The 15,503-nt window shown below is 36.3% G+C and overlaps 1 protein-coding gene across 2 annotated transcripts in view; it reads right to left on the bottom strand.

Moving 5' to 3' along the window:
- ZNF277 (zinc finger protein 277) overlaps positions 1–15,503 on the bottom strand; it is a 156,142-nt gene that overhangs the window by 71,276 nt on the left and 69,363 nt on the right. For both annotated transcript variants that reach the window (XM_074268285.1, XM_074268286.1), the window contains exon 2: positions 3,089–3,290. In XM_074268285.1, coding sequence (XP_074124386.1) covers positions 3,089–3,290 — 202 coding nt within the window. The remainder of the gene's footprint in view (positions 1–3,088; positions 3,291–15,503) is intronic.

Consider the following 15,503-nt stretch of genomic DNA (forward strand, 5'->3'; position numbering starts at 1 on the left):
TCAAGGCCTCAATTTCCTTGACTATATTTGTGAGTACCTTTTACTGACTTGCCAATATAAATATAAGCTCATATTCTATGAATGCTATTGTCTGCGCATTTGCATTTCTGATAAATGAAAAAGGCATGGAAAACTGAAGCATGGCTATGAAGTTGGGCAGCTGTGAACGAGAAGAAAGCAATATACACAAGTAGCATGGGGCAAGAAACGTTTATGTTTTGTCTGTTGGAGACAATGTCAGTGCAGCAAGAAAAGTAATTGAATAGTACTATGTGTGCAACTAGGTTGACTGAGAGATTCAAACTTTTCCATGAGACCTTCTTACATTAGAATAATATAAGAAATCAAGTGCTGAACTTAGATTGCTTGTGTTAAATAAAGGCTTTTTTTTTTTTTCCTTTTTCTTTTTCTTGGAGCTAGAATAAGCTCATCTGCTTATCTACTATTTATCTTCTAAAAAGTACACAGGAATGACAGCTTCTAAAGTATCTGTATATGTATCTGCCTATATATGAATTCTAAGTAAAAACACTTTCTGTTTCTTGAGTCTTTCTTTTTTCCTGCTTTTTTTTTCCTCCTTAAGGAAGCATCCAGATTATCATAAAAGAAGGAAAATCTTTTCCTCTCTATTCAAAGTATCAGAGAAACACTTGACTACTCTATAGGTTAATCTATAGTACATTAAATGATACCAACTAATAAAAAGTGGGAATAGAGTCCACTGGGACTACAAACAATGACAAAAACCTTTCATTAACTATATATTATAATATAGGCATTAGTCAAAGGAAACAGGAAAATTCCTTGAAAAGGGAATATGTTTAAGGAAAGAGATAACCATAGATGACACAGAACTATTGCTAGTAGATTTGAATTAAGAACATCTCTCTTTGCTATGCTTTTTATTTAATTAAAAAAGAATGGCAATGTTGAGAATTTTGTAATCAAAATAAAAGATTGGTCAGCAATGTAGCCATATGAGTCAGATCATTAAAATTTCCTATTAAAATCAAGCATTGCCCATTTTAATTTCCTACTCTATTCCTGATTCGTTCACTTTATTGAATGGTTGCATCTTGTGGGTGATTGATCCCAATAGTTATTTCTAGACTCCTAAGCATGGTGGTCTATTAAATAATTAATGTGTGATTATCTACCTCCCCTTTACCTCCTATTGATAAAAGATCAATAACCTTGACAAAGAATTAGAGAAATAGATTAAGATGGATTTAATTTCTTAATTACTATATGCAGACATAGGGAGAAAGATGCAAACCTGGATAAAGACCTTGCGTTAGGAGTTTTAGGAGGGAAGAGAGGAAAAAGTCTTGTGTTGCTCAACTGACCATCATTGCTAGATAATTAGCTGCATTTGCAAATTCCAAGGAAATTTCATATCAGCAGGACAGAAAAAAGCAGAATATAGAATAATCTCAAACAAATAGAAAAGCTGACCTTAGTGAGAATTAGAAAAGCATCCTTGCTTCAGGGTTTTTTAAAGTGTTAACTATTATATATTAATACAGATAAAAGTTAACAAGACCCTTTTAATGTTTAGGCCTGATTAGAAAGAACAGATAATATACATGATGAAATTACTAGAATGTGTGCTATGTTTCTACATTTACTATCAAGGGGAAGAGAGATTAGGGTGGGGGAGAGGAGAAAGTAATCCAGAGTGAGAGAGAAAAAGAAAGACTGAGACTGAAACCAGAGACAAAAACACACAGATAGCCAAAAAGACAGAAAAGGCCAAACAGAAAAAGATGCAGAGAAGGAGAGGTACAGAGACAGAGAAAGGGAGAATAAGAGATTGAAAAAAAAATAGTGGTACAGAAAGAAATGAAAAAAAAACAACCCTTCATAAAGAATCATCTATGGCAAGAAATCAGAAATTGAGTGGATGCCCATCAATTGAATAATGGCTAAATAAACTGTGGGATATTATTGTTCTATAAGAAATGACTTCAGAAAAGCCTGGAAAGACTTACATGAACTGATGCTGAATGAAGTTAGGAGAACCAGGAGAACATTGTACATAGTAACAGCAAGATTGTTTGAAAACTGTGTGTGATAGCTCTTCTCAGCAAGTGATCCAAGACAATTCTAATAGACTTAGGATAAAAAAATACCATCTCCATCTAGAGAAAGCACTATGGAACTTGAATGTTGTTTGGAGCATCCTATTTTCAGTTTTTTGTTTGTTTCTTTCTTCTTTCTGATTTTTCTTTTACAATATAATTAATATAGAAATATGCTTAAAATGATTGTATGTAAATATTAGATCACTTGCTGTCTTGGGGAGGGGGGAAGTAAGGAAGAAAGGGAGAAAAAAACTGGAACTCAAAATCTTACAAAAATGAATGTTAAAAACTATCCTCAAAATAAAGTGCCATATGTCCCGAAGATGCCCAGTAAACATCTGTTGCTAATTCTGAAAGCAGGTATTTAATAATTTAAAGAACAGAACCCAAGACTATTACAGTTTCTTTGACTAAGTAGATAGTTCTGCTCTTCAGTACAAAGAGGAAGTGTGTTTATAAGTCATTTGATTAGTTTTCAAAACTTACTTTTTCATCAAATGCTTTAATGGTGGTTGGCACTCTAGGGACAATATACAAAAACTTTACTCATCCTCAGTGTAGAGGCAGCTCTCATAAGGAATAGCTCAATCTTAAGTTATTCCTCCAAAGTCAGGGACTATCTGTACCCTGAAGCATAGCTGATCCACCCCAAGAGGCTAGGAAAGAACTCCCCCCAGGAAGACGGACTTCAGCAGACAGATGGTTTCAAATAGCAACATGTGTAAAGAGTGTGGCAAAGGGACTCGGACCAGCTGGTGGGTAAATTTCCTCATTTTCAGGGTTATCATCAAGTAATACCTAGTCAGTAATATCAACAAACACACCAGTGAGCCCCGGAGTACAAAGAGGCAAATACGAAAGGAAGCTTCAGAGGGAAAGTCTGCCATTTACCTTGGCTATATCCACTTGATATAACAAATATATGTATATACATACATGCTCCGAGTACTTTTTCCTCCAAAGAAAATCAATTTGACTCCTACATGAAACGAAAGGCAATGTACCTTCGGAAATCAGCAACCAGCTTGACATCAGCTATGACAATCTTGTGCTCAATAATCATGTGCTTCAGAAGTTTGTCTTGTTCAGCCACGGGAAAATGTTCTTCGCAGAAGATACAAGGCACAGATGGGGAACCTTCTAAAGTGGTGCAGCCACCTGGACTTTCTGGCAGGGAGAGAGGCTCCAAGATACAATCCCTACTGTCTGGGGGAGAAAAAAGAAGGAGAGCTGAACATAACTCTTGGGATTGACGATTTTTTTCACCTCATGAATTAAAACCACCCTAAAGATAGTTGATCTGGCAATAAAAGGGGATGGGGGAAGACTGAGTGAATGAGAGAGGGGACTTTTTATTTTATAGAGCTCTCTTAAGTGAAAGGAGGAGCAGAGTGCGGCTGGCTGGAGTGGGGGAAGCCCATTTGCGTAGGCAGCTGTCCAAGGTTTCTTCTTGGCAGCTGGCCAGTGGCAGCAATCCCAGGGGCGCACCTGGAGAGGGAAGGCTGCTTACTGCTGAGTTGGGGTTGTGAGGCCCAATTGTAACACAGAGAGGAGAGTCCTGAAGGCAAGGGAAGGATGCAGATGCCGGGCAGGTCCTTTAAGCTGCTTCCTGCTGCACCTGCAGCTCGCTTCCTGATTGCACTTACTTGCCATGCACCAAACAGGGGAAAGCCCTTGTCCTGAGCTGGGTCCCTGCTGATTCAGTGTACCACCCAGCTGACAGGTTTTTATGTTGATTTATGACTTTATTGCTCGCTGAATTATCATGCATCCTGATTATAAGATGGGCGCTGTATGTCGTGGAGATTTTTCTGTCTTGTTTGAGACACAGTGTCTCCAATGACTGTCCACTTGAGAGATAAGGGAGATTAGCTGAGAGCATGGGACACCAAACTGGAAACCAGGAAATGGAGCTTTGCCTGGGGACAGGCAGCAGGCACTCCTAAGGAGCAGTGCCCATCTATCATGTGCTAGAGGCTGGAAGTCCAGGTCTGCTACCCTTGTGCAGCCTAGAGAGTATTTAGTAACCAAGCAACCAGAAGGAAATGTTTGGCATCTCTGGGAGTACAAAGTACCTAACATACCCTGGAGGCAAAATAGTGTTTCCATAGACAATAGGCTCTGGAATTAGATTAATCTTAATTTCCCTCTCTTTCAGCCTTCACTAGCAATGAATAGTTTACTAATAACTTGTCCACCAGCATACAGTCAGAGATTATCCTCTGGCAAACATTCTGTGGAAAAGGTAGCTGCTAGTCCTTTCAGAGAAAAGGAAATAACAATTTTAATGTCGTGGGGGTGATTCTCACATTCCAATTAGTGATGAGCAGGAGATGGGACATAAATAATAAATAGCATTTATAGAGAGTTTTAACAGTTGTGAAGCACTTTACAAATATTATCTCATTTTATCTTTATAATAATCTTGGGAGGTATATGTTCTTATTCCCATTTTACATATAAAGGGTCACACCTCTAAAAGGTATCTGAGGTCACAAGACTTCATACACCAGATCTAATGCTCCACTACCTAGCTGCTATGAATCTACATTTCCCTTAGGGGCCAAAGTTCCTATATACCTCTTACGTACATTTCCCCCCTCTGATAGTGAATCCAGAGTCTCCTCTTCTTCATACACACAGAGAGTCTTTTCATCTTGCTTAGGTTCATGGAGACAACAAGAAGAGGATTCAGTTTACTTGATCTTCATGGAATTCCTAGACAACTAGCAAAATCCTACTGAGCTCCCTTGACCTTTTTGGGTCCCCTCTAACTTCCTGGTAGAGTAGGATAAAAACGTTTAATTTCAATTCAATTCAGAAAACATATGTGCCAACATCCTAACTTCTGTCCTGCCCCTAGACTGGAAGAGAGAGTGGGGCTGACAGTGTTGCCCACTCCTCTTGACTTAAATCCAATTCACAGTCTGATGTCACTAGCCCATTTTAAAAATGATGAACAACATCCTGTGCCAGACAGGTGATGGTGTGTGTACAGTCAGCCCTAATTGCACCATGTAAAACCTTTTTGAGAATTCTGCCCTCCCCCCTTATCACCCACCTTCCCGTAAGCTTCCTTTACCAATTTGAGTAGAAGTCCTGGTTCCCTGATCTCTGTAGATCACCACTTAGCTGATGTTGCTTAGCTAAATGCTGTGCAAAAGCAAAACTTATAGTCAACTTTTTCCATAGCAACTATATGAGGTTCTTCTGCCCTCTGAAATACTTTTTTTTTTTTTTTCAAAAAAGGAACCCATATATTGTAACACATGTAAAATGTATGGGATTGCCTGTCATCGGGGGAGGGAGTGGAGGGAGGGGGGGATAATTTGGAAAAATGAATACAAGGGATAATAGTATTTAAAAAATTACTCATGCGTATATACTGTGGAAAAAAAATTCTAAATTAAAAAAATTTAAAAAAAGAGAACCCAGCCCTTTTGTAGCTATTCTTTAAAAACACTATTTTTACACACACACACACACACACACACACACACACACAGTAGTTTAAAGGATTTTTAAAGGATAATTCTGAAAGGAAGCAAGGTATGTTGGACAGATCCAGTCCTAGAGGCTCAAATCTTGCCTTTGGCACATATGGTTGAGAAACCAAGAATAAATCACATAAATTCTCAGTGCCCCAGGCAAATCTCCAAGACTAAATTGAAAAATTATTCTATGCATTGGTAAATGAGAATTTCTTGACTAGGACTATTCTACAATTGTGAAATCACAGGTCTGAACTCCAAAATTTTGTCCCAATAGATTTTATTTTTTTTTGCTCCTCAACCCCAGATGCCACCTGTATAGGACTCTTTATAGATATAACCATTATGAAGGTAGGAACTATGCCTCATTTATACTTATCTGCTCCTTCAGCATACTCTCCCTTCAATAGTTTATTATACTTAGTAGGTACTTTTAAAAAGTATACTAAATGTGAATAAATGGATGATAAGGATGGATCACAGATCTGTTATTTAGTCTAGAGTTTAACAATGAGACTTTTTCAGCAATGGAATTATGTCTTAGAACTATAAAAAAACTATGCAATGTACCAGCTGATTTATTCAGTGAGCTCTCTCTCAGTAAGATTTTGGTTGCTTTCAGGTAGATGTTTATGTTAGTGAAGTCGTGGCCACATAGATCTCCTCTTCCTCTTTCTTTTTAGCAGAACATTTGGTATAGGGATAGAATAGTTACCAAAATGCCAGGTTTTAGGCATGAAGAATTTAGGTCCTCCAGCAAAGGCAGACTAATCAGAGTAATACCACCTTTGAAACTCTTTTTGGCTCCAAACCAACTTCATTCGCATCCTTCACATACCTGCTCTATTCTTCACATTGTGGAGCTGTGTTCTCTTCTGAAACTCATGGTAAACTCAAGCTCACAAGATAGAAGATGACTTTGTTCTAAGAAAAGCAGCCTGGTAGAGTGGAAAGAACACAGGACTCTGAATCCAGGGGTCTAGTTTCAAGTGTCATCTCTGACATTTATTAGCTATGTGACCATGGACAAATCTCTTAATCTCTATAAGCCTTGGTTTCCTCAGCTGTAAAATGAAGAGGCTGAACTAGATGATCTCTGAAAATCTTGTCTCGGTCTAAATCCTATAATTATAATCATTTCCAAAAAAATGATACCCTTATCATCAGACAACCAACACATAAATTCACCCAGGAAGGAACAAATTCCTAAGGCAAGAAATGTTTATTCAGTAAAACTCAGAACCTGCACCTATCAAAATCACTGTCACTGAATGCTTGATCTCAGAATTTACCTGTAAAGCAGCAATGGTTAAAAAAAAAAAAAAAAAAAAAAAAAAAATTAAAAATGACAAAATCATTTCCTTAGCTTTGTCTCAAAAGGCTAGAGGCCACATAATACCCATAAATAACTTTTATGTATATAGTTTAAAGTGCTTATAAATTGCTTTCTTTATATCCATCCTATGAGATATCCATCCTATGAGATAAATAGAATGATGACATACTAGTCCCTTTTTACCTTTGTAACACATGCAACATTTTCCAAAATCTGAAAAATTTTGCTTTAGTTTTTTTCCCCATTGGCAGTATAGAATCAATCCCTCAATTGGAGCTCTGAAGAGTTAGGAAATTCACCTCCACCATAAAATGTGTGCTCTTCTGTCATCTCCATAAAACAGTTTTGTGACAAAAAAAAGAATATTCCTATAAAGTTGGAGGAAGCTAAGTGGCTTTCATATGGAAGATTCATAGCATAGTAGCTTTAGGGAAAGAAGAAATCTTAAAGGTTATCTAGTGCAAACCCTTCATTTTAAAAATGAGAAAACTGAGTGAAACAAGGTTGCCCACTATCACCATTACTTTTCAATATTGTACTAGAAACACTAGCCTTGGCAATAAGAGCCAAGAAAGAGATTCAAGGAATTAGAGTAGGAAATGAGGAAATCAAACTATCACTCTTTGCAGATGACATGATGGTATACTTAGAGAACCCCAAAGACTCTGCTAAAAAGCTATTAGAAATAATTCAGAACTTTAGCAAAGTTGCAGGATACAAAAAAATCCACATAAATCCTCAGCATTTTTATACATCACCAACACAATCCAAGAGCAAGAGATATAAAGAGAAATTCCATTCAAAATAACTGTCGATAGTATAAAATATTTGGGAATATATCTACCAAAGGAAAGTCAGGAATTATATGAGCAAAATTACAAAACACTTGCCACAAAAATAAAGTCAGATTTAAATAATTGGAAAGACATTGAGTGCTCTTGGATAGGCCGAACGAATATAATAAAGATGATAATACTCCCCAAACTAATCTATTTATTTAGTGCTATACCAATCAGACTCCCAAGAAACTATTTTAATGACCTAGAAAAAATAACAACAGAATTCATATGGAAGAACAAAAGGTCGAGAATTTCAAGGGAATTAATGAAAAAAAAAATTAAATGAAGTTGTTCTAGCTGTACCTGACCTAGAACTATATTATAAAGCAACAGTCACCAAAACCATTTGGTATTGGCTAAGAAATAGACTAGTTGATCAGTGGCATAGGTTAGATTCACAGGGCAAGATAGTGAATAAAAATAGCAAACTAGTGTTTGACAAACCCAAAGATCCCAACTTTTGGGATCAGAATTCATTATTTGACAAAAACTGATGGGAAAACTGGAAATTAGTATGGCAGAAACTAGGCATGGACCCACATTTAACACCACATACTAAGATTAGATCAAAATGGGTCCAAGATTTAGGCATAAAGAACGAAGATCATAAATAAATTGGAGGAACACAGGATAGTTTACCTCTCAGATTTGTGGAGGAGGAAGGAATTTGTGTCCAAAGAAGATCTAGAGATCATTATTGATCACAAAATAGAAAGTTTTGATTACATCAAATTAAAAAGTTTTTGCACAAACAAAACTAATGCAAACAAGATTAGAAGGGAAGTAACAAATTGGGAAAACATTTTTACATCTAAAGGTTCTGATAAAGGCCTCATCTCCAAAATATACAGAGAATTTACTTTAATTTATAAGAAATCATGCCATTCTCCAATTGATAAATGGTCAAAGGATATGAACAGACAATTTTCAGATGATGAAATTAAAACTATTTCCACTCATATGAAAGAGTGTTCCAAATCACTATTGATCAGAGAAATGCAAATTAAGATAACTCTGAGATATCATTACACACCTGTCAGATTGGCTAAGATGACAGGAACAAATAATGATGAATGTTGGAGGGGATGTGGGAAAACTGGGACACTGATGCATTGTTGGTGGAGTTGTGAAAGAATCCAACCATTCTGGAGAGCAATCTGGAATTATGCCCAAAAAAGTTATCAAACTGTGCATACCCTTTGATCCAGCAGTGCTACTACTGGGCTTATATCCCAAGGAAATACTAAAGAAGGGAAAGGGACCTGTATGTGCCAAAATGTTTGTGGCAGCCCTTTTTGTAGTGACTAGAAACTGGAAAATGAATGGATGTCCATCAACTGAAGAATGGTTGGGTAAATTATGGTATATGAATGTTATGGAATATTATTGTTCTGTAAGGAATGACCAACAGGAGGAATACAGAGAGGCTTGGAGAGACTTACAACAACTGATGCTGAGTGAAATGAGCAGAACCAGAAGATCATTATACACTTCAACAATGATACTGTATGAGGATGTATGCTGATGGAAGTGGATTTCTTCAACATAGAGAAGAGCTAATCCAATTCCAATTGATTAATGATGGACAGAATCAGCTACACCCAGAAAAGGAGCACTGGGAAATGAGTGTAAACTGTGAGCATTGTTTTTGTTTTTCTTCCTAGATTATTTTTACCTTCTGAATACAATTCTTCTTTGCAACAATAACAACAACAAAATTTGGTTCTGCACATATATATTGTATCTAGGATATACGATAACATATTTAATATGTATGGGAATGCCTGACATCTAGGGGAGGGGGTGGAGGGAAGGAGGGGAAAAACTCGGAACAGAAGGGAGTACAAGGGATAATGTTTAAAAAAAAAATTACCTATGTATATGTACTGTCAAAAAATGTTATAGTTATAAAATTAATTTTAAAAAATAGAAAAAAAAATGAAAAAAAGAAAAAAATGAGAAAACTGAGGTTTCTTGTTCAGGGTCACAAAAAAAAAAAAAAGGACTATAAGGCAGGGCTCTAATATGAACAAGTACTAATTCCTCTGCATTAATAACTGGTTACCTAATAAAGAGATCTACAGAATGAATATTAGAATGTTGCACAACTTAGAGTAAGTTCAGTAAGTATTTAAAGTACCCCTTAGGTGCCAGGTCTCATGCTAAGAGCTGGAGATTTATCTATCTATCTATCTATCTAATCAAAAGATAGTCACTGCCTTTGAAGAACTAACAAGAACTAGAAGGAATATTAGAGATCATCTTGATCATCATTTTATGATGAGAAATCTAAGGTACTAAGAAATGTCTTGCTTTTATTTAGTAACTCTAGCTACTAATGGTCATTATAAAAAACTTAAAAAACAAAACAAAACAACTCACCAATATTCTTATGACACATTACTTTGCATTTGTGAATGTGTTATGCCTCCCTTGGTCCCATGCTTTGCATAATAAATAAGTAAATGGATGGGTGGAAGAATAAAAGAAAAAAGCTTTCATTAGGAATTGTGCTAAGTGCTGGGGATACAAAAACAGAATGAAGGCAGTTCCTCCTGCACTCACTTTCAGGACTTATGTAAAATAATGGCTACCAGGGAAAGGCCTGAAAGTTACCAGGCAGGTTAGTGAGCCCAGAGGGACACAATATTTTAGGAGCAATGGCAAATGTGATTCAATTATAATTCACAGATCCAGAACTATAGGAGGAGATTGGGAAGAAATAGTAAGGTCCTGATTGAGACGGAGGAAGAAAAGAGGATTAAGTAAAACATGGTAGCTGAGGATGTCCTAAAACAGTAATCTAAGAGAAAAAGTCACTAGTTAGAAGAGCCTCTGTATCCCATCCCCTCAGTGAAAGTTCCTCAATGGCATGGTCTCTTGAGTGGACAATAAGGGAGAATAGGAGGTAGGTAGAGAGAAAGGAGTGAAATGTTGTACATGTATTTCTGTACACTTTGTTGTTCATGTCTGACTCTTTATGACCTCCTTGGGATTTTCTTGGCAAAAAAACTGGAGTGGTTTGCCATTTCCTTCTCCAACTCCTTTTACAAATGAGGAAACTTGTAAACAGGATGAGTGACCTGCCTAAGGTAACAAAGCCAATAAGTATCTGAGGCTAGATTTGAACTGAAGAAGATGAGTCTTCTTTACTCTGGGTCTGGTACTTTATACACCTTAACTACCCAGTTCTGTACGTACAAAATAAATGTCTTCTGAATTGAACAATCTTAGGGAAAAACGAAGCGATTTCTTTTCTTTTTTTTTTTTTTTTCTTTCAATAGTATTTTGTTTTTTTAAATACTTGTAAAGATAGTTCTTAACATTTATTTTTATAAGGCTTTGTGTTCCAAACGTTTCTCTTTCTCTACTTTCTCTCCAAAGACAATTAGCATTCTGATATAGATTAAATATGTGCAGTTCTTTTAAATGCATTTCCATATTTGTCGTTGTGCAAAAACAATCAGTCCAAAAGAGAAAAAAACCAAGTAAATAAACAAAAATAAAGGTAAAAATACCATGCTTTGATACATATTAAGTCTCCATAATTCTCTCTCTGGATACAAATGACATTTTCCACTCCAAATTTATTGGAATTTAAGCAGTTGCTTTTCTAATAGTTTTATGTCAGTGGTTCAAGTCTCCTTCTCTCCACCAATATAGGACCTCATCACCTCTCTTTTAGATTACTGCAAGAGTCTTCCAGTTGGTCTCCTGTTTTCCTTTCATCTACTGTGTATATATATCTTGTATATAACATATTTGCATAGTTGTTTAGATGTTGTATCATCAGATAAGAATGTAATCTTTCTGAGGGCAAGAAGTGAGTGGTATTCTTTATCACGAGCCTTTTGGGATCACTGATCAGAATTCTTAAATATTTCAAAATTGTTTGGATTGTACAGTATTATTGTTATATTACATACTGTTCTCCTGATTCTGCTCACTTCATTATGGATCTGTTCATTCAAGTCCTCCCAGGCTTCTCTAAAGTTGAACTTTTCAAATTTTCTTATAGCACAATAGTATTCCTCCACAGTCATTCATTCAACCATTCCTTATTTGGTGCGATCTTTAGTTTCCAGTTCTTTGTCACCACAAAAAGAGCAGCTATAAATTATTTTTGTATATATTGGAGAGTTTTCCTCTTTCTCTGATTCCTTTGGCTTACAGGCCTACTAGTAGGATTGTAGAGTCAAACGGTTTCCTACCTTTGGGGCAGTTCTAAATTGTTTTCCAAAATAGTTGTATCAATTTATAGCTTTGCCAACAACAATGCATTGATGGCCATGTTTTCCTATAGTTCTACCAACATTTGTTATTTTTCTTCTGTCATAAACTTTTTTGTTTTTTGGAGGCAAGCAATGTTAAGTGACTTTCCCAGCATCACATAGCTAGTAAATATCTGAGACCAGATTTGAACCGAATCCTCCTGGCTCCAAGGCCAGTGTTCTATCCACTAACCCAGATAGCTGCCCCATCATATACTTTCTAATCACTAAAACAAAATGTCTATTTGAACTTTGAGGAGCAATAGAGTAGAGTAGAAAGAAGACTAATCACAAGATGGGGTTCAAATCGCAGTTCCACTGTTCACTGCCTCTCTCTCTCTCTCTCTCTCTCTCTCTCTCTCTCTCTCTCTCTCTCTCTCTCTCTCAGAGGTCTATATCAAAAATCTAAATGAAATAATAAGATTATGAGAATATCTTAAATTCAGTAGAGGAGGGCACTTTCCCTGATGGACCTCAGTCTAATTCCTTCAAGGATAAAAAGAGATTACCCTTTAATCCATTCACCTAATGAAAGTCTTTTTGTTCTCAATTTATCACCCATCAATCCAAAAGGTTTTTCTCTGAGTCTAGAAAGGGCTTTAGAGGGGAAAAAAAGTTCTTAATGTTTTCAGCTTTACAATAAGTAAAGTTTTAAATACAGTCCCACAGAAGAAACTGTGAAATCCTTTTGTGCCAATCTTTTATTTTGGTAGTGAGGAAGTTGAGGGAGGCCCCCAAAAGGCTGAAAAGTCTGCTGAATGGCATAGTGGATAAAGTGCTTGGTCTGAAATTCCAAAGTTCAAATCCTACTTCAGATATTGACTGTGTGACCCTGTGCAAGTCACTTAATAATGTTTGACTCAGTTCTTCATCTCTAAAATGAGCTAGACAGTCTAATGGCAAAGAATTCCAGTATCTGCCAGGAAAACCCAAAATAGGATCACCGAGAATTAGATGCCACGGAAAAACAACTCCGAAAAAAATAACATAAAAGCCCAAAACACATAGCTAGTTTTACTTAGAGACAGGTCCAGGACTTGAGCCTAGCTTATTTAGCTGCCTATTCAAAGGCTATTAATGCTAATGCTAACATCAATTAACAATTAAATAATTATTATAACATACTATTTTTATTAATAATCGCCATATGTCATATGGTATATTATAAATGTTACATTAATATAGATTGATAATAATTTAATTTCAGTAATGTTAACTTAATTAACATTAATGTTAATAATGTTACTCATAATAATGTTAACCCCTTTTCAAACTTGTTGCCTTCTACAACAGATTTTTATTCTGTGTCTAAAAGGAAAATGTTTTTAAGGTTTGTAAAATGTTTTTAATGCTTTGCATTACAAATTTGCATTACAAATCAATCTGTTCTATATTAGGCTTATATATAAAATCAACAATGGTGAACAAAAGGACCTTACTTTAAAAATTCATTTTTTAAGGCTATCCCTTTAAAAATAACTTCCTAATAATTGAATCAATGGAAAAATTCTTCTCATTGTTAGTGACTAATGTCCAGACTTGGAAATGCTAGGTTATTTACATAGCTAAAGGAATTAACCACCATTCATGGGTTAGAGTTTCTATCTTATTCTGTACCTAGAACAAACAGTCCTCCAAGGAGGAGGAGGAAAAGGCAGCTGCTTCCTTGTTAGGATGGAATGGGCAAGGCAAAGTCCCTAGTAAGATGCTATCTCCCCAGAGTGCCAGAAATTCCCTGAATTAAAGACATTCTTGTGAATAATGGCTTTGTTTAGGAAGATTACAGTTAAACCCAGGTGGGGTGGGTGGCAAAGGAGGAGGTGGGGAGATAATGATAATCAATTGTCTTCTGAAATGACCGCTGCATGGATCTGCTATCCCAATTCCCTAACCAAAAAAAAAAAAAAAAAAATAGAGCTTTGGGGGATTGAGAATTCAAAGGAGGAAAAGTTCTTTTGGGAAGTTCTGTAGCATAGAGTATTTGGACTATAGTGTGCACAAGATCTAGAGTCAGCATAAGGCCACTGAGTAATGACTAGGGAATAGAGAAGTCCAGGAGATACCTATTCTCCTTATTTTGCTGAAGGCTTATCCTGAGAGTGTAAGTACTCCTGGAGACCCTCTGCACTAATGGGTCAGGGAGAAGAGCATGTACTATGGTACAGAGATGCCCCTGAACAACAACAACAACAAAATCTCTTGATAATGTTACTACTATAGCCATAATTGAGCCTTAGTATAAGACTCAATTATGACTATAGTAGTATATATTTTTCTTTGAAAAACAGAAAGGATACTTCAGTCAGCTTCCCAAATTTTTCTGTTTTTCACAGCTTCAGATTGTATTAAAAAGAAATGCATCTAGTAAATGCTTCTCTCTTTAATATCTTAAAGCTTCTGTTCATTTAGAACTAAAGAAGGCTGTAAACCTTGTCAAGAGGGAGGGCATATGCTCAGGGAAGCTTTAGGCAGTAGTAGCAAAAGAAGGAGGCCGGGCTAGTCTGGCAGAAGAAAGCCGCTAAAACGCTCCCTAAAACAGAAGGACTGAGACCAAATTTTCTACAAATAGCTTTTTCATGTGAACAACCTTCATCCTGGGGGGGCTGTCTGTTTTCAGAAAGGAAGCACAGTATAGTGAAAAGAACACTGATTCTGGAATTAAAGAACCAAGGTTGGTTGATATCTCATCTGTGATGCTTACTCTCTCTGAGACATTGGGCAAATAAATTAAGCTTCCTGGGCTTTAGTTTCCTTATCTGCCAAAAATAAGGCCTCCAAGGTGCCTTTGAGCTCTAGATCTAGAAACTTAGGCTTTAATAATACTTCCCAAATTTTCTTTAAAATCCTTAACTATGAGCAGGTTGGCTATTTTTATATAAGGCTTTTCCTATCCCTTCCACTTGTATAACTTTTTTTTTTTTAAATATTATTTATTTATTTTTTTTACTTGGATAACTCTTTGTTACCTTAGGAGTGATTTCAAATAGGGAGAGAGCTTGGGTTTCAGAGTTTAGCAATGGACTAGGTGTCTTGGCTCTATTAGCAACTATGTGACCCTAAGTAAGTCACTTAATCTTTTTAAATATTTCCTTAGCTGTAAAATCAGGGGGATTGGACTCTTATCAACTTTAAGGTTCTGATGAAGTGAAAGGACTGTAGCAAAAAACCATGTCCCTGGTAGCAACCCAGTATCTGAGTGGGCCCCAGTGAGGAACAAACTAACCCTGTAGAATTTTCTTGGACTAACAGAATTATCTTACACAAGAGATAGCTATCCTGTACTGATAGCCACTGCTATCTTCCACAATCTTGAGGTTAAGCTATAGATTTTCTACTCAGGAGGCTATCTTGTATAAATAAGATCACCATGGCCACCAGTGTATAGTTAGCATAGTTAATAAAACAAAGCTTTCCCATTAAAAAATACCACCTCTCCCTTGGTTAATTGTTAAGATCATTAGGAATTTTGTTAGCTTCTTAAA

Source organism: Sminthopsis crassicaudata, chromosome 5 (assembly GCF_048593235.1).
Source record: "Sminthopsis crassicaudata isolate SCR6 chromosome 5, ASM4859323v1, whole genome shotgun sequence".
NCBI lineage: Eukaryota > Metazoa > Chordata > Mammalia > Dasyuromorphia > Dasyuridae > Sminthopsis > Sminthopsis crassicaudata.